Genomic DNA, 24589 nt, shown 5'->3' on the forward strand with positions numbered 1-24589 from the left:
TCCTAGTGCAGTACTGATACACGTGATGATAGTAGATAGCCTGATCTTACTTCTGAATTCAGGGGTAGAACTTTCAGTATTTCACCTCTTCAAGTATTTCTTACTAGGTCAATAAGCTATGTTTGTTTGTTTTTAATCCCAAAGACTTCAAACCTTTTTTTTTTTTTTTTTTTAATTCTGATTATAACTAGAAATAGCAGTGCTGAAGTTGTCTTAGATTTTCTATTTTAATTTTTCATTTCATCTGTCACTTTGGATGTATAGTATTCTTAGATTTTTATTTTATGTAGAACATTGAGTCTCTACAAACTCATTACATTTTTTTCAGTAATTAATGAGAGAATTATTGTGTCAGTGTGACATTGGAGGTATTTGGGGGGTTTCAATTAATTAAATGTTAGTGGTATTTTCCTTTGGTGTTTTTCATGATTCACTAGTTTTAATTTGAACTTTTGATAGTTCATGTCTGTCGAGTTGATTGGTATTACTTTTAAGTGTGTTGAATGTTAACACTTTGGCATTACTTTAGTTCAGCGATTCTCAACCAGGGACAGTTTTGCCCCCTAAGGAATATTTGGTAAGGTTTGGAGACATTTTTGGTTGTCATAACTGAGGGAGAGGGGTGGTACTGGCATATGATGGGTAGAGGCCAGGAATGCTGCTAAACATCCTATTATACATAGGTCAGCCCCCACAACAGGCATTTTCTGGCCTAAAATAGTAGGGCTGAAAAGCCCTGATCTAATTTAGTGCTTCATTTGAAACTGAAGCCCACAAATGTGAAGTGACTCTCCATTATTTATTTTTAGTATAGTTACTATACTTCCTACATTTATTAATAAAAATAGTTGTCATAGGTCGGGACACTGAGGCATGCAGAGGTTCATCCATGATTTAGTTTATTGAATAAACATTTAGCAAAAGGTACCAGGCCTTCTTTTTTTTAAGTAGGAAATACAGTGATGAGTACAACTGATGGGCATTATGGAGAGTGTATTCTAGTGAGGAAGACAGACCAAGCACAACAGGATAAGGATTACCAATTGTGCCAAGTGATATATGAAGGAAAAAAGGGGTTGAAATAGTTACCAAATGTGAGGAGGGAGTCCACTTTATTTAAAGAGAGATTAAAAATGACTTCTTTGATTTGCCGACATTTAAACTGAAACCTGACAAATGAGTGGAAGAAATCTATGTGGAAAGTATGGGGAACCGTTTCAGGAGGAGGGGGCACCATATGGGGGCTGAAGCAGGAAGAGTTTGACATGTTTTGAGGAAATGAGAAAAAACTATTGTGGCAGGAGCTCAGTCAATAATGGGAAAGGTAATTTGAGATGAGAGTAGAGATGTGGGTTGGGGGTAGATAGGGCAAGGCTTTCGAGACTGTGCTAAGGACTTTGGATTTTATGCTAGTTGCTATGAGAAGCTATTAAAGACTTTTGAGCAGGGGAGGGACATGATCACATCTATTTGGACTTTTGAAAACTCCCACTGTTGCTTATTCAATGGATTGGAATAATAGAGAAAAATGCAGGAAGACCAGTTGTAAGGCTATTACAGTTCAAGTGAAAGAGTAAGACAGTTTTGAGATATTTTTTGCTTCAAAATTGGAAATTACTGGATTTCCTACTGAATAGGGATGTGGAGGTGGTGGGAGAAATTGAGAAATCAGGGATGACTGGTAGGGTTCTGGCTTGAGTAACTGGGAGAAATTATTGAGATGGGAAAGACTGGGGAAGGAACACTTTTGGGGATTGGGGTGAGAGGGACTTACCAGTTTGATGTTGGACGTATGGTAGGTGTTTGACCAGTACTTAAACTGCAGTATAATTTCATTTCCACATGCTTCATCTTCAGGGGAAATGGTTAAGTTATTTAGAAAGACAGCGTAGTGTTCAGGCATACCTCCTTTTATCGCACTTTGCATTATTGCGCTTCACAGATACTGCACTTTTTTTTAAACAAACTGATTTTGCAATAACCCTACATTGAGCAAGTCATCGGCACCATATTTCCAACAGCATGTGCTTACTTTGTGTCTCTGTGTCACATTTTGGTAATTCTTGTCAATATTTCAGACTTTTCATTATCATTATGTGTTATGGTGATCAGTGATCTTTGATGTTACTATTGTAATTGTTTTGGGGAGCCACAAACCTTGCCCATGTAAGATGGCAAATTTAATGTTGTGTGTGTTCTGACTGCTCCACCAGCCAGCTTTTCTATCTCTTTCCTCTCCTCTGGCCTCCCTATTCCCTGAGACACAATGATACTGAGATTAGGCCAGTTGATAACCCTACAGTGGTCTCTGAGTGTCTTAAGTGAAAGGAGGAGTCATACATCTCTTACTTAAAATCAAAAGCTAGAAATGAGTAAGGTTAGTTAGGCATGTCGAAAGCTGAGATAGACTGAAAGCTAGGCCTCTTGTGCCAAATAGTCAAGTTTTGAATGCAAAGGAAAGTTCTTGAAGGAAATTAAAAGTGCTACTCCAGTGAGCACACAAATGATAAGAAAGCAAAACAGCCTTATCACTAATATGGAGAAAGTTTTAGTGGTCTAGATAGAAGCTCAAACCAGCCACAACATTCCCTTAAGACAAAGCCCTAACTCTCTTCAATTCTGTGAAGACTAAGAGAGGTGAGGAAGCTACAGAAGAAAAGTTTGAAGCTAGCAGAGGATGGTTCATGAGGTTTAAGGAAAGAAGCTGTCTCCATGAACTTGCATTAAAGTGCAAGATGAAGCAGCAAGTGCTGATGTAGAAGCTACAGCATGTTATCCAGAGATCTAACTAAGATCATTGATGAAGGCGTCTACACTAAACAAGAGATTTTCAATGTAGATGAAACAGTCTTACATTGGAAAAATACGCTGCCTAGGACTTTCATAGCTAGAGAGGAGAAGTCAATGCCTGGCTTTAAAGCTTCAAAGGACAGGCAGTCTCTCTTGTTAGGGGCTAATGCAGCCGGTGACTTAAGTTAAAACCTGTGCTCTGTAAATAGAATAACAAAGCCTGAATGACAGCACATCTGTTTATGGCATGGTTTACTGAATGTTCCAAGCCTACTATTGAGACCTACTGATCAGAAAAATAGATTCCCATCAGTATATTACTGCTCATGGACAAAGCAACTGGTCACCCAAGAGCTCTGTTGGAGATGTACCAGGAGATCAATGTTGTTTTCATGCCTGTTAACACAACACTCATTCTGCCACCCATGGATCAGGCAGTCATTTTGACTTTCAAGTCTTACTATTTAAAAGATACGTTTTGTAAGGCCATAGCTGCCATAGACAATGATTTCCTCTGATGGATCTAGGCAAAGAAAATTGAAAAACTTCTGGAAAGGATTCAGCATTCTAGATGCCATTAAGAAGATTTGTGATTCATGAAAGCTCAAAATGTCAACATCAGTGGGAGTTTGGAAGAAGTTGATTTTAACCCTCATGGATGACTTTGAGGGGTTCAAGACTTCAGTGAAGGAAGTAACTGCAAGTGTGGTGGAAATAGCAAAATAACTAGAATTAGAAGTGACGCCTGAAGATGTGACTGAATTGTTGCAATCTTATGATAAAATTTGAATGGATGAGGACTTGCTTCTTTTGAATGAGCAAAGAAAGTGGTTTCTTAAGATGGAATCTACTCCTGGTGAAGATGCTTCGAACATTATTGAAATAACAACACAAGATTTAGAATATTACATGAACTTAACTGATAGAGCAGCAGAAGGGCTTGAGAGGATTGATTCACAATTTTGCAAGAGTTTCTTTTGTGAGTAAAATACTGTGAAACAGCATCACATACTACAGAGAATTCTTTCATGAAAGGAAGATTAAAATTGATGCAGCAAGCTTCATTGTTGTCTGATTTTGAGACATTGCTGCAGTGACTCAACCTTCAATGACTACCACCCTGATCCGTCAGCAGCCATCAACATCGAGGCAAGACCTGCCCGCAAAAAGATTACGACTCCCTGAAGGCTCAGATGATTGTTAGCATTTTTCAGCAATAAAGTATTTTTAAATTAACATACGTACATTTTTTTTTGTACACAGTGCTGTTGCACACTTAATAGACTATGGAAAACCAAAATTTATGTGACTTGCTTTATTGTGATACTTGCTGTATTGCAGTGGTCTGCAGCTAAATCCAAAATATCTTATAGACATCCCAGTATTTGGGAGAATCCCAGATTGGTTTTCAGGTTCCGGGTTCCAGCACTGGTTCTAGCTCTTCTTGATTGGTGCCAGCATCTCAGATGATCTCATCTGTAAAATAGGTCATGTTGGACTTGATGTTTCTCTGGGTCTCTTTCAGTAATATTCTGTGGCTCTAAATTTATGTATTCTATTTTAAATTCCGGGGTACAAGTACAGGATGTGCATATTTGTTACATAGGTAAATGTGTGCCATGATGATTTGTTGCATCTATCAACCCATCACCTAGGTATTAAGCCCAGTAGGCATTAGTTATTTTTCCTGATGCTCTCCCTCCCCGGCACTCCCGACTGGCCCGAGTGTTTGTTGTTTCCCTCCCTGTGTCCATGTCTTCTCCTTGTTCAGCTCCCACTTATAAGTGAGAACATGTAGTGTTTGGTCTTTTGTTCCTGTGTTAGTTTGCTGAGGATAGTGGCTTCCAGCTCCATCCATGTCCCTGCAAAGGGCATGACCTCATTCCTTTTTATGGCTGCATAGTATTCCATGGTGTATATGTACCACATTTTCTTATCCAGTCTATCATTGATGGGCATTTGGGTTGATTTCATGTCTTTGCTTTTGTGACTAGTGCTGCAGTGAACATATGCGTGCATATATCTTTATAATAGAATGATCTATATTCCTTTGGGATTACTGGGTCAAATGATATTTCTGGTTCTAGGGCTTCGAGGAATTGTGTGGCTCTAAATTTAAATCACCCCTTCAGCTTTCTCTTGCTGCTGTGCCTGAGATTTTTATATGGTAGCCTTGCTCCCTGGGCTAGGATTTTTTACACTTTATTTATTCACCTACATGGAATTTATAACCAGAAATTTTTGAATTAGACCTTCTTTGTGCCTTTTAAAAAATTATAATTATAGATATGTAATTATTATAAGAAATAATTACGTGACTTGCTTTACTGCAGAAGCAAAAAACCCAGAACCCAAAAACCAATCTAGTATTCTTCCAAAAGCAGGCATGTCTATGAGATATTTTGAATTTGGTTGCAGATCACTGCAATAAAGTGAGTATCACAATAAAGCAAGTCACATAATTCTTATAATAATTACATATATATTATTTTTGGAGATGGAGTTTCTCTGGCTGGTCTGGAATCCTGGCCTCAAGTGAGCCTCCCACCTTGGTCTCCCAAAGTGCTGGGATTACAGGCGTGAGCCACCGTGCCTGGCCTCCAGTAGTCTTATAGTTAGACAAAAAATTTTCAGATTTTCTGCTGATATATTGTCTCTGTATTAAAAACAACTATCTTTTAAAATTTTGTGCTTCTATAACAATACCTGAGACTAGGTAATTTATAAAGAACAGAGTTATTTCTTACAGTTCTGGAGGCTGGGAAGTTCAAGATTGAAGGGCCTGCACCAGGTGAAAGCCTTTTTGCCACATCATCCTGTGGTAGAAGGCAGAAGGTCAAGAGAGCACGCATGCAAGAGTGTGAAGGGGGCCAAACTCATCCTTTTGATCAGGAACCCATGCCTGCAATAACTAACCTACTTCCTCAATAACAGTGGAGCTCTCATGACCTAGTCACCGCTTAAAGGCCCCTGTCTCAACACTGTTGCATTGGGAATTAATATCCCAACACGTGAATTTTGGGGGGACAAGCCATAGTCACAGCCAACCTCTTGTTGCCCTGTCTAGTAAGTATAAAAATACTCCAAGTATTGGGGTGGCTCTGATATTTTAAAAAATGTTTAACTATAAAAGATCTTTTGATCCACGTCCTAGAAAACGTATACTTTTCAGTCCATCCTCAGTATGCCTTGACTCTTCAAAGATTCAGTAAAGCTTATACTGTGCAGAGAACAGTAGAAGGAGAACTGCTTCCCTGAGAGATGTATAATACTTCTCCAGCCTGGTGTAGAACCAATTCCCATTTAGAGAAGTGTAGAGGAACCCACAGTTTCAGCTGTTCCAGGGAAGGCATTAAAGTACTGCATGGGAATTAAGTGCACACATCAATCAAGCTGATAAGTCTTATCCCCAGTTAATATATAATAAAATATTAACAAAGCTAAATCAAATGAGTTTTCAGTTTAGCTATATAAGTGGAAAGCAATTTTGAGGTCTGTTGCATAAAGAATTCTAGTTCCGTGGTAGAGTAGCAAATAAGTGGACTTGGGGGTGGGGTGACAGGAGAGGAGATAGATAAGTCACCCGTTAGTAACTCATTGCTGTCAGCTGTAGGTCTTTAAGGCCAACAGAGTGGCTTTGCCAGGTTTCCTAATAGTTGTATTTCAAGAGCAGCTTTAAGAAATAAATTTGTGTTAATATTAGTGAATAAATTTGAAGGATCTGTCCAGTGCTGTGAGCAATCTGTAGTAACTAACAGTAAGGCCCTGTAATAGTGTTGGTTTTTACTTAATAAAATATTTAATCATAAATGTCTGAATTCTGCGTCTCCCACAGGAAGGCATTTCCATGCCCACTGACAAAAATAATTTAGCAGTGTCATAGTTGAGCGCTTAATTACTCATAATTGTGAAGGGTAAGATATGATGAATTCTTCCTTGATGGACATACTAAATATTTTAACCAAGTAGATGACTTAAAGTAAATTAAGCTAGTGAGATCATTTATTACATTGGTTAAAAGCGGTTTAAGAAATATATCATGTCCCACATGCCATTAGATGATAATATGTGCATGAGTACTTCTGCCATGTGACTAAAGGCTGTATTATTGTGATGGATGGCAGTTGTTTTAGGTTGGGTGTTGGAAAATGAGTATTAAATTTCTGGGGACTTTTTGACCTGTTTTGTTGTTTTGCTGTAGGTAGAATTTGCTTATCTAATGAGGATTCTTAGCCATAGGTAGAATTTGCTTATCAAAATAATGGGAAAACTCTTTATGTGAGAGTTTTCTTTTGTCTGATGTGAGAGTATTGTTTGTCCTGTATCAGGACAAAGGAAGGGACCTGACAGGGAAGGGTCTCCTGTAAATCTTTTTCTTCAGGAAAGATGGCCTGATTTGCAAAATAATGTTGAAAGCAGTCAAAAGGTATAAGAGGTAAAAGTGCAAGCAGAAACTCTTTGTAAAACACTTTATTAAAAATTTCTGAATTAAAAAGAAACTTACATTTTGGAGTAGAGGAAACAGGAGTTCAGATATTTTAGGAGTTAACTTAATATGTCACTGCAGCAACAATTGTGTAGTATTGTAAAAGGCTCAGGAGCCTCCTGCTTACCATTGGGGAAGGTTGAAACAACTTGTCTCATTAAGTTAAGCTTCTTCCCTGGAGTGTCTTATTTAGCTTTAGTTCTCTTAATTCTCTTTCCCTGGTGATTTGGGTAAAGTGTCTGAAACCACTAAAGGTAAAAGGTTGAAGCAATCCCAAATTTAATAATCTATCACCTTTCTTTAGTGTATCTGAGTGTAATTCCCAGCACTTCTTTGTGAATTCATTAGAAGACAGCAAGTCATTAAAAGTTAATAAGAAACTATTTGTTTCTGTGGATGTGAATAAAGCCACTTTGTAAGTCCGACATTCTTTCCCAGTCATAAAAGCCTTGCTTTTAGTCAATTTCTTTTTTGTTGTTGTTCTCTCTAGGTTACTCCTGGATGGAGCACCTCTGATAGCAATCCACAAAGCCAGGTATTACAAGAGGAAAGATGGCTTAGCCCTGGGGCCTGGACCATTTGTGACTGCTTTAGAGTATGCCACAGATACCAAAGCCACAGTCGTGGGGAAACCAGAGAAGACGTTCTTTTTGGAAGCATTGCGAGGCACTGGCTGTGAACCTGAGGAGGCTGTCATGATAGGAGATGTAAGTAGAAGAACCCAGGAGGTGCTCCCAGCTCACCTGTCATGCTGGGAGAGCCAGCTTGGAAACACTGCTTTAGGAAATGGGACATTCTCTTACTGTGCATAAGTATATAAGTGGCTACCTATAAAACAAGGTTTCCTGTCAGTGTTTAGTGGTATTTTTCTAAATAACTGAAATTTTTATTATTTCTGACATTTCTCCATAGCGTAATGGGAGATTTGTGTGTTACAATACATATATATGTAGTTAACGCCTATAATATATATATATGTATGTTTATATATTATATACATAGTTCAAAAGCCATTTATATTGCAAGTTAGTTGAATGCTTTAAATGTCTTTTTGAGGAACACCACTACACAAATGAGAACCTATACCAAAGAATTCTACCACTATTGTTTTTTTTTCTTAGCATATGCTTTATGGAAGAACTTCTTTGTGTGCCACAAATAGCTAAAGATATGGATCACCTTAGCCCTTTGAGTGGCAGGGCTGAGCCTGGGATGATTGGAGGCCCTGGCTGGTCACCTGTGGCCATGAGCATCTTGTCAGTTTCCCCCAGTGTACTAGGCAAATGTTATTTCCTGTGTGTGTCTCGATGGGAAAAGAGCTGGAAAGCACACTGCCACACGATAAGTTAGTGGCCAGGATTATATTTCAATTTTTAAATAATAAATTGTCAAGCTGGGAGGGATCATCACAAATGTCTGGTCCAAAACTCCTCAGTTTATAGACTGGGAAACTGAAGCCCGAAGAGGTGAATCTCCAAGCCTGAATTCCCATAGCTAATTAGTAGCACAGCTGGCAGTAGAACTTGAGCTCAGGACTCCCTCCCTAGCTGTTTTAACTTGTGATGGTGGAAATGTGTATCACAGTCCTCCTGATTTTATCTTCTGTTTCTATAATCATTCACCTAAAATTGAATAGGATAAACCCTGAGCTCAATAATATTTTGAGAAACCATCTTTTGAGTCACACTTGTTCCTCTTGGCAAGCCTTTAGCTGCCTTTCCTAGACAAATGGGTCTGAAGAAGTGGTTATCCGAGCTGGAGGCTTCAGAATTCTTTATCCCAGGAGGTGCTGGCCCTGGGACAGGATGAGAGATGGGAAGGGATGCAATAGCTGTGTTCAGCTGCATGGAGGGTTGTTGGTTATCCAGGAAAGTGGTGGTTCCCCCCTTCTCCTTGTCCACATTCACTTTTTCCCACCTCCCTGTCTCTTCTCTCCCATCTCCACTCTTCAACAGGGCAAGTTTAGCTGTAACAGAAAAGGTTTGAAGTTGGACCTTGAATAAGGATTTTGACATTCTGAAACTCATTTTCAGGGGCTGTTGTTGAACAATATTAATGGTTTTTAAGGAAAAAAAAAACTTTCTTCAGGCATGGTCTGAATCAGTCCTGCTTATTGACATGAGGGGGCAAGATTAATTTTTTTGATTTTTCTTTCAGTCTTTGGAATTTTAATTACCTTGCATTCATCACCATTGAATTTAACCAAGTATATTTATCCTTGTCTTGAATAATGATTAGGAAAAGGAGCTTCTTTTTCAGAATGATTTGTTATTCCCAAGTGTGAAGTGAACATCAGACAGTCAGAGTCTGTTTGAGTATCTGGATTTAACTTGATTCTATCTGTTAGGACAATGGGATGGAAAGTAAGGATAGCATACTACGTGGTCCACAGAAAAGCTATCTTCTGAATCTAGCTCATTCGCTGTCTGCAGCTGGATTATTTACTACCAAATGGATAGAATGCATTTTTCCATGATCTGTTTAATGGGGAGATAAACAGATGTAGGTGTGGCAAAACATAGAGAATTGTAATTGTAACTCTGCTGTCTGTGTTTGGTTACCAAGATTACTACTCTGTCGTATACCTTCCACCTCTGAGATACTTCCCTTTCCAAACTTGGAATGCTTCCTCAGAGTATTACATGTGGATTCACCTTTTACATCTTCTCTTTTCTGTTTCAATAAAAAACATGGCATTACAGTTGGACACCCTAGCCTAATAAACAGTTGGTAAGGTTTGTTGGCTAGCTTACTGAAGACACTGCACTAAATGCTTTCTTTATGCTTTTCTAGGATTGCAGGGATGATGTTGGTGGGGCTCAGGATGTTGGCATGCTGGGCATCTTAGTAAAGACTGGTATGTATCTTCTGTATAAAGCATTTTCTAAAACAGAATAGTAGAATACACAGTTGGCTTAAAGAACAATCTTTGCAGAAGTGGCAGAGCCCTGGGCATTTTTATTCTCTTTCTGCCACAAAGCAAAAGTAAAACGGCATAGGATTATAGGAAACAATTGGGAAGGGCCCGTGCTGTACAAAGCTAGGAAGACGAGGGCTCAGAGGTATTTTAACACTTCCCCAGAGATAACCATTCCTGATTGACAGCATTTATATTATTTCCTGGATGTACAGTTCACCACAGAGGGATGAAGCAAAGGACCATGAATGGTAGTGCTCTGTGAAAATACCTTTTATTTTTCTGCTGGCTATACGACTGTGATACCGATTTCTTTAGGAACTGGCCAGCTAAGTGATCTGATTCTTCGTGTTAATGTTTGAACTTTTACAAAAATATTTGAAAAATTCTTTTTTTCTCTTTACTTACTGTTTGTGGTGGGCAAAAGGTTAAGAAGTATTTCTGGCACTATTAGGTTTACTTTATATGGTATCTCAAATAAATTTAGGAAAAAGGAAAGACCTTAGTGGGGAGGATTCACTAATAGAGTATTATGACCACCATAGACTGGTTAAGTGCCTTGGGTCCTGGTCTCAGCTCTGCACTAACTAGCTGTGTGAGACACGGGTCAAGGTTCTTCCCCTTTTCAGGCCCTGTTAGAATGATGGGATTGGACTGGTCCCATCTCACCCTCATAGTTTATGATCCTATGTAGAGTGGGACTGATAAAGTCCTTTCGAGGTAAGGAAAGAACAGGCATAAGATCTGTGAGTGGGGCCGAATATTATTGCATTGGGAACTTAATGTGCTGTTACCGTTAAAATGAAAAGCCCTTCTTCCCCTGCGTGCTGCCCCCAAATGGCACCTGCTGCATTTGGAATTAACAGCACATGACAGCCAGAAATCTTGTCTAAGAAATATCATCAGACTCTTATAAATCAAATAGCAGATAAGTGGTTCCATAGATGTCTCTGTGAGCTCATTTGCCTGGTTTCATATCATAGTAGTAAAACTATTTAATAGGCTGTTTACAGAAGGGAATATTTAAACATAAAGTCAAAGAAGAGTGACCACAGGGAAATTTTTTAGAAAAATTGACTATGATGTTTGTTCAGGAAAATGTGGTTGCTTAAAATCTGTTTTGAATTTCAAATAGAAACAAGAAATGTAGATGGAGCTACAATTGAATAAGAAGTATGTGGTGAAGGTCTGTACAAAGAGTGAAAACACTGTCTGCTTGTGCCTGAGGCCTGAATTGAACCATTGGAGCCTTGCAGATATTAACACCAGTCACTCCAGAATTAACACAGTGGGTTTTTTCGAATGTCTCAGTCAAAATGATCACCTTCCCAGGAACATAACAGCCCTGTGATGTAAGCAGAAAAGAGGAAGAATGAAATAAAATATGGAAAAGTAGCCACACTCACCAGCCTCCATGTATCTTTCTTTTCAGATTTCTGCCTTTTGCTGTTTTATTTTCTCATTATTGAAGAAATCCTGAGATAACTATTTTTGCTCTTGTGTATTATTCCCATGAGTGTTTTTTTTTTTTTTTTAGCTCATGTAATTAAGGATTTACAGTGAGCTTCAAAATGGTACCTCTGCCAGTGTCTTGATGGGCCCAGCTCTCCCGGCTGGTCTCCACTGGCTCTGTCATCTTTTCTGACTGTCATTTGGTTGTGACCAGCCTTTCACAGGCATCAGTTTAGTCTCTGAGAAGCCATCAGCATAACACAATCAAGTCCAAAATGTGTAATTAGTAAATCAACTAAGTACAGCTCTTGAAAACAGGCATATTTGTACCATTGATTTTCGGTCAGAAAAATCATGAATAACCCTACTGTTCTAAAAACGTGGAACAGCCAGCTCCATTGATAAATTTTAATTCAGTGCAGTGGACAAGTGCTAGGCTTCCCAATGTTGAAAATAACCGTATTTTAATTAATATTCAATAACAAGTGCTTTTTGTGAATCATCTTGAGCAATTTTGTTTCTCAAGGGGTAGCACAAGGTAGATGCTCAATATAATTTGATCAGTTATTTGTTAAATATTTCTGACTAGTCCTAACCAGAATTTGTTTAGCATGTGAAACAGTCATCTAGAAAAAAAAAAAAAGGATCCTTCTTTGACTTCATATATCATCAACATAGCATCCTGTTTTCTCCCCCCGTTCATCATTTATCCATCCATGAAAGCACAGGTTGCAGCAGTGAGTGAGTCAGCCATGAGCAATGCAGGGAGCTTCATTCACTCGTGAATGTTATTGAGCCCCTGCTGTGTGCCAGGCACAGTGCTAGGTGCTAGAAATAGAACATACACCTAAACCACTTTTGTCAATTTGTACTTTGTAGAAACCCCACTTGCAGAGCCACACTAAGCAAAAGCCTTTAACTCCATGGCTAAGAAGCTTATTTCTTTGTCCCTTAGACCACTGGATCCAGAAAGTAGGTAATATAGTAATATTTAGTCATTACTTACTTGTAAGATCAAATAGAAACCTTGTGAAGGAGTTTATACTTAGTCATATTTAAGCTTGGGAAGAAAACTGGCAGTAGAGCTTGCTGCAGGGACCATACTACGGACAGGTGCCTTCAGGGTGCTAACGAGAGTGAGGTATATATTAATTAATTACCTTTGTACATTTGATGCTGGCTGCCTTCCTGTAAGAAGTTACAATCAGTAAGATAAGACAGGAAGCATCTTCTCCACCATGATGCAAAGATGTGGAAAAGAGAGTTTTTCAGGCTTTGTGTTTGTCTGGCAAAGCCTCTTAAAGAAGTAGTTGTAGAAAACAGCATGTCTGTTGTTGAAAGAGCTGAGTTTAGGCATAGAAAACTGGGAAGAGCAGAAGAATCAATAACAGAGACCACAAAGGGATGAGAGAGCAAGGAGAAAGGTGAAGGGCAGAGGCAGCCCTGGTGGCTACAGGGCAGGAGCTGCATTCTGCATTTCCTCCCTCCCTCCCCTCTCCTCTTCTCTCCATTCAGTCTTTAAAAAGATATTTACAGGGTGGTTACTATGTGCTAGTCGCTATGTTAGGTACTTGGAATACACTGGGACATATAACAGATATAGTCCCTGCTCTCAAATAACTTAGTCTTCTTAAATGTAAGACATGTTAAACAAATAAATGCATGATTACAAATTGTTGTAAATGTTCTGGAGGCAAAGAACAAGGTGAATGACAAGGGAGGGGTTTTAATTTGGATGGGAAGGTGGGGTCTGACCTGAAGCATGAAGGAGGTAGTCAGGTGAGAAGAATGGAATGACAAGGGAATGGCAGGTATGAAGGCCCTCAGAAAAGCCAAGTCCAGTCTGGAACTGCGGCCTGGTGAGCCAGTAGCACATGTTTAGGTGAGAGGGTCGCTGGGACTGTGTGACAAAGGGCTTGGCAAGCAGCAGTAGAGATTTTAGATTCTTTCTGAACGGCACTGGGACCCATTAAAGAGTCTTTAAATAGGGACCATGCACCTTCTGACTTGCAAAAGCTCTTTGTGACCACTGTGGAATGGTTCCTCTGCTGTGTTGAGGTGTTAAATTGTGTGTCAGGTGCTAGAACAGCAGGCCATCTTGAATTCCAGGGTTGGGAGAGTCAGGCAGTGAGCCTGCTGCTTGATGCCAAGTGGCCTGTCCTGCCTGGCCCCAGGCCTGCGAGCATCCATCAGTCTTTCCCTCCCCAACCCAGGGCCTTCTCATCTGCCAGGCTCCCGGGCTGCCTGGATCCCTGCGTGTCAGCAGCACATCCTGTTCCTGGTCGCCATTGGGAGCGGATGAGTCCTCTGCCCTCTGGGATCTGGGCTTCCACTTTGAAGAATTAATTTAATCACCAACCTATCTTTAGGGCTGAGGGTAGGGGAAAGAAAATGATTTCATCAGCTGTGAATATGTGAAGAGAATCTTAGCTGTCAGGCGACCCAGTACCTGTGGCCTATCCATTGTGAACGACCAGAGGGCCTGGGGAAAGGCTGAATGTGACATTTCTTTGAATTGCCTCGTTTACATCCTGAAGCCTCAATAAAAGGTGATTTGGGAGATGTGCGGCCCCTGACTCTCTCAAAACTGTAAGGGTGGTTCTGTGATGACCCAGGTGCTCATGGGGTATGATTAATTTAGCATTCTGGTGGCAGCCTGTGTTTACTGGCTTTGCTTTCATTTCAGGGAAATACCGAGCATCAGATGAAGAAAAAATTAATCCACCTCCTTACTTAACTTGTGAGAGTTTCCCTCATGCTGTGGACCACATTCTGCAGCACCTGTTGTGAAGCAATGTGTGCGTCTGAAGCAACTTGAAACGCAGCTTCTTACTGTCTGGAATGATTCCCTGACCAACTCAGTGCCAGCATCGGTAGACACACACCAGTCAGTGCTGATCGCTTTTTAACCCTCTTTTGTTGTGCATTAATTAGAAAGAAAGGTATTGAATTGCGGCCAGCCAGTAAGCTTTGCGAATCTCTTCTATTTTGTAACTGAAGATGAGACCCAAAGAAAGGGAAAGCTGAGATTTTGGGCCATTCCTTTTAAAAATTCATCAGGTTAGGCAGGGCTGGGAGGGAGAACCTACCACAGGGAAGAGTGTTCTCTGCTGTCTCCTCACTGGAAAACAGGGAGGGGGGATTTCAGACTGTGAAGAAAGTTGAATGGTGGTTTTTAAATTATAAAGTAATGTATTAAAAGGTGTATTAGGCTGTAGTTCTAATATTGAGTTCAACTGTGAAATCCATCAGATGTGCCAAATGGAGAAAACAGAAAGTAACAAAGAGAATTGTCCTTTAGCCCAAGTGATACAGTGAATTTGCTTTAATAGATGTTGAAAACTAAATTTTCTACTGTATTCCCAGCATGGGTGACTTCTTTTTCTCTTCATTAGCCAGAGATGACTAATTTAAATTTAGAACCAGATTTTAATTTAAAATAATACTTCCATTAATAACCTATTCATTGCAGATACCTATTATACTGTGTAACAGTTGTTTTGGAAATTTTATGTAAAATTAAAACTATCAGTATTTTACAGATGTTTTAATTAGACATTGTTATTAACAGGAACAGTGCAGAAACTAGAATCAAGCCTTGTAATGTCTTGTAGACCATGCATTTTTGAAGTTAGTGTCCACTAGGGTCCTATTAACTGTACATTTGCAAGATTTCATTATTTTTGCCTCTGACACTATGGGAAAATTTTTTTAGAAGCTATTGGGACAGATTCAAGCTTTTATGTACTTGGTTACTACAGCTGTAAAATGAAATCTCGTCTTGTAGCATGGATTATTCTTCTCATGTTAAACTCACCAAAATGAAGGGGACTAAATAGGTAATGATTTTCCTAGTGCATTTGCATACTGTGACAATCCCGGGCCTTGCAATAGTTTTACAGGGCTCTTGGGCATTGAATTATTAGGATGTAATTGTACATCATTGTAGTGTTCACCTTATTGAAGCTCACTCTGATGTTAATGAGCTTGGGGTTTTGATGCTTGTTTAGAGATCAGCAGTCTTGGATGGGAGGGAACAAACCTAAATAAATAGTTTGGTGAGCACTGTGTTTTTGTTTTTGCAAATACCTCGTCTTAGTATTTATATATCCCAGAGTGCAAAAGACAGATGTGATATGACTACCACCCCAAATCAGAAGGATGAGCAGAGTGGCTAAGAGCATACTCTGGATCCTGGTAACACAAAATTAGCTCTCTGGCCTTGGGGAAGTCACCTCACCTCTCTCATGCCTTCTTTCCTTATCTATAAAATGGGGATAATGATAATGCCCACCACATACGGTTGGTGTGAGCATTATGTGCATGAACTATATATTAAGTACTTAGAATATCATTGGGCAAATGGTAAATGCTGTGCGTTTGTGATGATGATGAAGCAGGACTCTTGACATTTAACCATCTGAAAAATGTTGGTAGAATTTATCTTTGCATTTATCTCAGTGGAGAAAGTCTTCCTGAGGATTTAAAAAAAGAAATTCTGTACTACATTTAGACTTCCTCAGAGTAAAGCTGCACACAGAGAGAGCTCAGCCTGCGAGTAGAGAGCTCTGCGTGGTACCTGGTGGGTGGGCTGCCTTCAATTTTGCCCTGTTGCTTGGGCACCTGGGTCAGTGATGCCTTGGCTCAAGTATTATCAAGTGTTTTGCTAGTTGCTATGTGCTGAGTGCCCTGATTATGGTGGGAAATAAGCATATTAAGAAAAAGATTTTGCCTCAATGATCCTTTCCAGTTAAAGAGCTAAGGAGAAGAATACACATTACTCAAGAACACTAAAGATCCAACTCGGCGTTCCCCTTCTCTGATGTCGTCCCTGACTTCAGGATGGGGCAAGGTGTCCCCTCCTTCATGTCCATGTGGCACTTTAAGAGTGTACTTATGTCTTCACATGCTCTTCTCCCCACTAGACAGGACTGCATCTCATTTTTTTTTTTAATTTTAATTTTGCTACCCAGTTAAATTTGAGTTTCATCATTCTTTGCTATATCTGCTGCAACCCAGGTAAGCATTCAAATGGGTACTGAACCAATAAAAACTATCATAGGAATGTAATGCTAGAAAGCATAGCTTTGAGTGGGCAGGAGAAAATGTTCATTAAATAAACACTTGGAAGTAATGGATCAGATGCTCTGGAGACAGGTTAGAGCTAAAACCAAGAAGGGAACATCATTGATGGGTTAGGAAGTGAAGAGGATAAAGGTCTCCTGAGCATGGTGGACCGAGCCAGGAGAAATGGCTTCTCTCCTTTCCTCCATTCCACTTTATCCCTGTGAGCCCTGAAAATCTTAGTTTGAGATATTTAACAAGCATTATATAGGCCTTGCTAACTGACCGGCCCACGGTAAGGTTCATGAGAATAACTAAAAATCTTATTTATAAACATTCCAATCCATGTTAGTGTCAGCTGGTTAGTCTGCCTTGGGCCTCGTGGAGGAAGTTTAGTAACTGAAGTTTCTAAAAGGCTTCATTTACTGGCTGTCCCATTTGAAGGGCTATCTGGTATTAATCTCAAGGATGGTGTTTGTATCAGTTTTATTATAATCCTGTCCTTGGCCAGAAAAGGGACCATGTGACACCTTGGGACTGGAAAGGTTATTAGAAAACATGCATTGTTAGGAGTTGAGTGTCCCACATCTGCTGTGAGCCAGGAGTGTGGAACAGAGCAGAGCTCCAGTCCAGGGGAGGACAGACGGTCGTTCCACCCCCTCCACCCACAACTCCAGAGTCAGCCACAGGTTGCAGTAGCTCTGCCTACCATGCGTTCTGTATCAGTGAGAGCTAATCGTAATGCCTAGGAAAGGAAAAGGATAACCTACCTCACTCTAAGTGACAATTCCATCAAACTTTACCTGTAGCCATAATGTCAGAAATTCCGGTGGAATAATATATGTCAATTCACACATAATCCCATGTTTTAGAACTTACAGTAGTGTGTTGGACAGGGAAGTTAAAAACACCTACACTGATTGTGTTCATTTGGGTTTTGGACCAATGTGTGTTCATGCAGGATAAAACTGAAGTCCTTGGGTACCTGTAGTAGAGAATTTTTTAAATGACACTAACCTATTGCATTAAAACACTGCCTCGAGCAGTAGAATCCCTTTGTCATATTAGCAGTTGTTTGCAGAGGGCTGTGTTTGCATTATCATGTTTATTTGACATAAGTCACAAAAGCTTTTTTCAGCCTAAATGCACAAGACTTTTGGTGACTTCCGTATTAAACCAGCCATCAAGACCTCCTGTCCCAAATCATGTTGCTATCTTTAAGGAGCAGTAATGAGGGTGCCAAAGTCCCAGAAATCATTTGTTTCAAACAGTTTGAATGCTTTTTCCAGTGCTCAACTCCTGTTTGCTTCACTGGCTGATCTTCCTGAAAAAACTGATATTTAATGTTTTCTGTGAGTAAAGCATAAGGGAGATGGAGAGAATACAGCTGTGGCTTCTAAGATGCGTGTCTTTTAGTTGGGAAATTAATACATATAAAAATGAATAACAACACCAAGGGCTCTGACACGTTCAGAATGGTTGTGTAAGTCCTCTAAGATCACAAGCAGTGAGCAAAATGCATGGGAGTAGTAGTCACAGACAGTGCTCAGATAACCTTTGGCGTACACCAATTTAAATAATCTTTCATTCAATGGCAGTGAAAAAAAAGTACTCCAGGCATGGAGCGTAACATTTGGAGGGGGCAAACAAATGATGAAACATATGCATGTATACATAGCTACCTAATACGATGAGAGATTGATGAATGATGAAGAAGGCCAACAGGAATGCGGTTACTTTAGGTAAGTATGGTCCACCAAGGAAGGCTTTTAAAAGTGAGTGGGAGCAGGCCGTGAGAATTCTACAGGTGTATAGTTAACCTTGATTGCCAACATCTGAACACCAGGAGATTCTAATGCAAATCAACTACTGGGTTTTCTAGGAAGATGAGAAGAACTGTCTATGTTAGATCCAAATTTCCATGGCCAATTGGAGCAGAGTCATTACTGTGTTTTTCAGAGAGTCCCTGGCCCTCTCTAGCTCACCACCATCTCCACCTCTGCTTTGCCTAACACCCATCTTACTCCTCATTTGCCACTACATTCCATGTTTCTGTAGGTCTTTGGGCTGTGACCTCTACTTTGGAAGAAAATATATTAAACTTTCCTCCAACAGCTATCAGGCCAATCTCCTATGTAAACTTAGATATATACTTCTAAACTACTTTAAAAAATAATCATGGAGACTCTTAACATTATATTAAGTCGTATGTGTTGGTCTCTTTTTCTCTTTTTCTCAAAGCTATACCAAAATAAGAGTAAAAGGAATAATTGTAAACCCACAGGGTCAGCCCACAAGAGAAGGTAGAGGAGGCATCAGTGGATGAAAAGGTACAGTAATCTGAAAGGTGGAAACTGGTTGGAATGTTGATAAACAAAATCAGTGCAAAGAAAATACAGCCAAAATTCATCCTGGAGAACAACTTCAAAGACTCAAGCTTGCAGACAACAGGTAGGGAGGAAGTGAGGTACAAGACAGGATTGAAAGTGAGGAATTGGTTAAAAGTTGGAGCCTCAGGAAACTTACCCATCCTGAGCAGTCAGATGCCAACCCCTAGCCAAGGCAGGAGAATGGAAGTTTTCCATTATTCTCTGGAAAAATGGAACCATGGAAATTAAGGCCATGGGAACAGTGGGCATGGTGTAGGGCCAGGGTGAGATGCAGGGCTGGAAATGGATTAGGTACAAATTGCTTATTCTGCCATGGTCCTCTGCTCCCCTTTCCCTTAGAACACCAGGACCAGAGCGGGTGGGAAGGGAGTGGAAAGTTTATCTGGTATGTTTGGTCATTTGGAAAAGAATATTGATGGGCACCTGACAGGTCCGAGAATGTGTTGCCAAAAAAAAAAAAAAAAAGATACTTAGAAAATTAAGCAAATAGAAAAATGAGGCAGTTGTTAATTCTAGGGAAGACAAAACAAGAAAGCAAATGTAATTCTAATTCACTAGCTGGCTCTACAGTTAACAATGTACATTTCTAATAAAAATACTGGCTATTGAGTTAATTTAAAATCATAATACAACTTTTGGAATGATGGAGAAAGACACGTATACGTGGTAAGGAAAGGGCAGAGAGATGAAAGACCTACACTTCATTTCATCCAAAGCAGGAATAAATGTATAAAACATCAAGAAGAAGCCACCAAAGTAAATGTGTGACAGAAAAACATCCACATGCCGAAGTATTTGAAGACAAATTTTCTTAGGAAAAAAGAGGAGGACTGAATATGTGATTGAATAGAGGTGGAAGTGTTAAAAACATGGACGAGGCGATATTTAAAGGGAACGGAGGATGTGGAGATGCAGCAGGCACACAGGCTGCATATGGGGTTTTGGAAGTGGAAGAAGGTTAAGTGTATTCGCTGTGATAGCAGAACTGCACTTATCCTGAATGCATTCAGGAGCGGGCAGTAAGCAGAAAGGACCCAAATGTATTGTCACAAAGCATGCTGTCCACAGGAGCACTTCCCCTGCCCCTTTACCCAGTCACTCTTGGGTACACGTACAGCACCAGCTTTCCCAACGCAGCAAATTTGCAACAGCAGTTGAGATTTTATAAAATTAGAAATTATGGTAGTGGCCAGAAGCGAATGGACTAGCAGCTACAAGAAATGTCAGCTGATGGCCTGACAAGAAGAATCCCCCAAAACCATAAAGCAGACATCGGAACTTGGGCCTTACATCAGTCTTAGGCCATTCAATGTAGAGTCCTTTATATCAGTGGTCCCCAGGCTTTTTGGCACTGGGGACTGGTTTCATGGAAGGCAATTTTTCCACTGACTGAGCCTGGCTGGGGGGTGGGGGATGGATGGTTTTGGGATGAAACTGTTTCACCTCAGATCATCAGGCATTACTTAGATTCTCATAAGGAGTGCATAACCTAGATCCCTCGCATGCACAGTTCACAATAGAGTTCACACTCCTATGAGAATCTAATATTGTCACTGATGTGACAGGAGGTGGAGCTCAGGCAGTAATGCTCACCTGCCTCTTAGCTGCTGTGCAACCCTGTTTCTAACAAGCAACGAGAGGGTACTACGGGTCCATGGCCTGGGGGCTGGGGACTCTATGCTTTGTATCACTGGTGCTGGCATAGTGTAGTGCCTGATGCTCATGAAGAAGTTTAAGCATGTACTGAGATGAAATCTTTTTTATTTTCAATTTGTTAAATAAGATATATTTTCAATTTGATATTTTCCATGAAATGATGTTTAAAGAGGCGTTTGAGAATAATCTCAAAATAATCAATACCCCAAAACATGCTTTAGTTTTGTTTAAAAGGGTAAAAATCCTTTGGGATACTTAGCTATCCAAAGTGTCTCTTTTTGGAAGTTTTTCCTCTTGAAGAGTCTGTCTGCAGGGATGATGAAAACAAGGCAAGGAAGAGAAAAGAAGGTAATTTCCCATAGGTAAGTTCTAGTGGGGGAAAAGAAGTCGCATTACTTAGTGGAAGCCTTCAAAATTTATCAAGGGTTCAAAGTAGATGCCTCGGATTGTGAGTTTCTGAGAGAGATGCTTCTAGCTGTTTGTAACCCCTTAAGGAGAGGGGGAAGAGCTTAAGAGCAGGGAAGACTTGGAACGAATATTCTCTAAGCTCAGGTGCCCCATCCTAAGCTTTGGTTCTGATAAGAAGCTGTGGCAATGGAAAGAGAAGGGCAGAGCACACCGGATGTGAGATGTGAAGAGTTAAAAGATGTTATTGGGGGCCAGAACCCAAAACAGTCATACTGGCAGCTGATGGTGATGGTGTGCTAGTCACCCCAGCTATTAGCTCTAGGATCAGAATGCTCAGTGACATTTCTGAGTGGGGCTTAGTTTGGGAGGGGTTTGCTGCTGACAAAGCTGGATGGAGTCAGAATTAGGGAGAGCTGATGAGATACAGAATATTGTCCAGAATGAGAAACTGCATTGCCTTCCCTGCCTTCATCCTTCTTCACCCTGGGACTGTCCGCTGGGCAGTGCCTGTCAAGCTTAGCTTCTACTTGGCTGCCCCAACTCAGGGTCATCCTGTGCCTGGCCAACACAACTTTTCTAAGTACATCTTTTTCTTCAAAAGTTTACAAATGAGTAACATTAAATTGTTTATTAAAATTTTATGGAGTCTAATTGTCAGAAAAATCTCCATTGTATGACCTAATAGCACATATATGTATGTAACTGAAACCCTCAATATTTTGCTGACATCAGTAATGATAAGTTAATAAATATATCTCAGCTATCCAAACAATACAGTGGCTCAAGTTAATCCAGTCTTCAAGAATAATTTTCTCTTTTCCATTCCAATCATTTTGTTCTTCTCCCACGGACACTAATAAACTAGGAGGCCTTTGTGGCCGGGTCAGGGTAAATGTGGTTTCAAACAGACTCGAACTCTCTTTGCCAGGCTGAGTATCTCTGAGCCAGATTCTTTGCGGAGGGCTTGGTATGAGTTAGCACATCCAGAAAGTCGGCAGTGGTTACTGTATCCAGCTGGATCCCCGGTAAGTCGCTGCTTTCTAGGATAAGAACACAACAGTAACAGCACAACACTCGACCTCTTGGTGATCAATGCTCTTGAAACGCTAATAGACCTTCTTTCAAGACAATGCATAATGCAGCATTCTTAATCATTAATGCAGCAAAAGGCAAGACTAAAGAGGGCTGGGGAAAAATTCTTTAATGTGCAACTGAGTTAGCCCCTAAGGCCTAGACAAAAAAAAATGTGACTTAAATGTATTGTTACCAAGTATTATTTAATATTTATATAGTGCCTCAAATGGATCCAGCCCAACATCAGAGTGTGCCAGAGAAATAAAAGCCTGAGCCCTACGGAGTTTATCTTCTGTGAGCAAAGTCGATCTGAATCAGAACACCCACAGAGGAATGAGTTGAGTGAGGGATGATTTGACCAAAAAACGTGTTGCAAGTGTAAAGTGGCACCAAGAACAGGCACCAGGCTCCATCTGCTGGTGAGAGGGATTTTTACACAAATTTCCCAGAACACCTTCACAGTGATCCAACCCATACCTGACCGGTGATTTTCAAGTGCATCAAAGATCTTCCTCACGGGCCGCATGGCTGCTTCCCTGCAGACGAGCTTAATGTCTGAGCCTGAGTAGCCCTCAGTCTCCTGAAACAGCCACAAAAAACAGCCATTGGTCAGTGGACAGAATGCCCCTGGCCATTACATTGTTATAGGCAGGACCCAGTATCAGAAGTCCTGTGTAGATTCTGTATCTGTCACCCACGAACACCCTAAAAAGATTCCCAGATAAACAGTGCTTGAGGCAGAGACCCTGCTAGCATGCTGGGATAACCTAAGCAGCTGGGCTAGAAGGGCTTTCTAACACTATCAAAATACGCTGTAAGATGCCAGTAAACGACCAGAACACCCAAGTTGGGCTATCGGGGTCCCTGTGCTCAAATCCAAGGATGTTCAAATTTGGTAGGCACATTTATTCTTGTAAATAAGATCATACCTGCCATTTAGGAGCCTCAGAGAACATTGTGTTCAAATGTTCACCAAAAGCAGGCAACATTTCTACAACACCCTGAGAATGGACACCAGTGATAATGTGCATAATAGACATGTACCTGGAGCTTTTCTGTTATGTAATCATCACAGTCATTCTTTGTGGCTCATCTGCTACCCATTTTACAGATGAAGAAACTGAGGCTTAAAGAGTAAGTGACTTCCCTGAGGTCACACAGCTAACAAGCAGCAGGGGCAGGATTTGACCATAGGTTTTCTGAGTCTAAACCCTATGCTGTTTCCACTGCCTCACACTGTTTCTCCCTCTGAATATTTTTAAGTGACAAGGAGCTTATTCTTCTGTGAAGATGCCCATTGCATTATAGGGGCAGCTTTGATCTTATTCTAAGTGTCTTAAGCTTCTGTCAGCTCATGGTAAGACCTGGTCTACAAGATGGCCATGTGGTGAGCCCTTGACCTACATGTGCCCCTCTCTAGGGCAGCTGACCTGGCTCAGCACACTGTACTCCAGCTCTGTGCGCAGCTCCAAGGCCCTGCTCTTGCTCACAGGAGGCAGCCAGTGGTAGATCATGGCCTGCCTGGCCTCCCGGCTGGGGAGATCGACCAGAATCCTCTTCTCCAGGCGGCGTAACATGGCACAGTCCAGCTCCCTAAAATCACACCAGAAATGGAGCTGGACAGGGCTGCAAACACACTTCCTGAACAACAACTGTACTTTAAGAACAATTTAGCATTGCAGGAAGCAATTCTGCATTTTAACTCTCACTCTACATCTATGCCTTGAGTGGATGGGACAATTACTTAATATTATTTGGAGAAAGAATTGGTGAGAGAGAGAAGTGAGGGAGGGAAGGAAGGGAAGAGAGGGAGGAAAGCGGAAAGGAAGGAGAAGAAAGCAGGAAGGAATGGAAGAGAGGGAGGAAAGCAGGAAGGAAAAGAAAGAAGGAAGGAAGGAAGGAAAGAAGGATAAATGGAAGAAAAGAAAAAGAACACATCCTCAGAACTCCTAATGAAAAGGAAATAATTTTAGGTGACTTAATTTGGGGTACAAAAACCAACTAACAACCAGCAATCATGAGTATTCTCATCGCAGTTGTAACATGAATTATTCAATCCGATCTTGCCAGTGAGTAAATTATTGCTGACGATAACTTGGGCACTCTAAGTACATTAATTCTTCCAAAATTCTCAGTCCTTCTGGCGTGAATGACCCTCTCACTTCATTATATTGGTGAACTTAGCACCAGTGGCCCTTCCTGGGTGCCCAATGCAAATACAGCCCTTTCAGACACTCACTTTTACTACTCCCCAAACTGTCAGGCCAAGTTTATGTGATTTTGCATCTGCAGGCCATATCCTTAAACTTCTTGATATGGTTTGGCTCTGTGTCCCCACCCAAATCTCATTTT

The 24589-nt window shown here is 40.6% G+C and overlaps 2 protein-coding genes across 2 annotated transcripts in view; one reads left to right on the forward strand and one right to left on the reverse strand.

Moving 5' to 3' along the window:
- Positions 1 to 15710, forward strand: part of HDHD2 (haloacid dehalogenase like hydrolase domain containing 2) — a 48970-nt gene extending 33260 nt beyond the window's left edge. The window contains exons 5-7 of the mRNA XM_015121885.3: positions 7767 to 7983; positions 10070 to 10133; positions 14332 to 15710. Coding sequence (XP_014977371.1) covers positions 7767 to 7983; positions 10070 to 10133; positions 14332 to 14435 — 385 coding nt within the window. The 3' untranslated portion in view covers positions 14436 to 15710. The remainder of the gene's footprint in view (positions 1 to 7766; positions 7984 to 10069; positions 10134 to 14331) is intronic.
- Positions 15711 to 21776: 6066 nt separating this feature from the next.
- KATNAL2 (katanin catalytic subunit A1 like 2) overlaps positions 21777 to 24589 on the reverse strand; it is a 49746-nt gene continuing 46933 nt past the window's right edge. The window contains exons 12-14 of the mRNA XM_028837793.2: positions 23668 to 23830; positions 22715 to 22817; positions 21777 to 22203 (exon numbers count right to left, since the gene is read on the reverse strand). Of these exons, the coding sequence (XP_028693626.2) occupies positions 22064 to 22203; positions 22715 to 22817; positions 23668 to 23830 (406 nt within the window). The 3' untranslated portion in view covers positions 21777 to 22063. The remainder of the gene's footprint in view (positions 22204 to 22714; positions 22818 to 23667; positions 23831 to 24589) is intronic.

The sequence above is a fragment of the Macaca mulatta genome, chromosome 18 (genome assembly GCF_049350105.2).
Source record: "Macaca mulatta isolate MMU2019108-1 chromosome 18, T2T-MMU8v2.0, whole genome shotgun sequence".
Taxonomy (NCBI): domain Eukaryota; kingdom Metazoa; phylum Chordata; class Mammalia; order Primates; family Cercopithecidae; genus Macaca; species Macaca mulatta.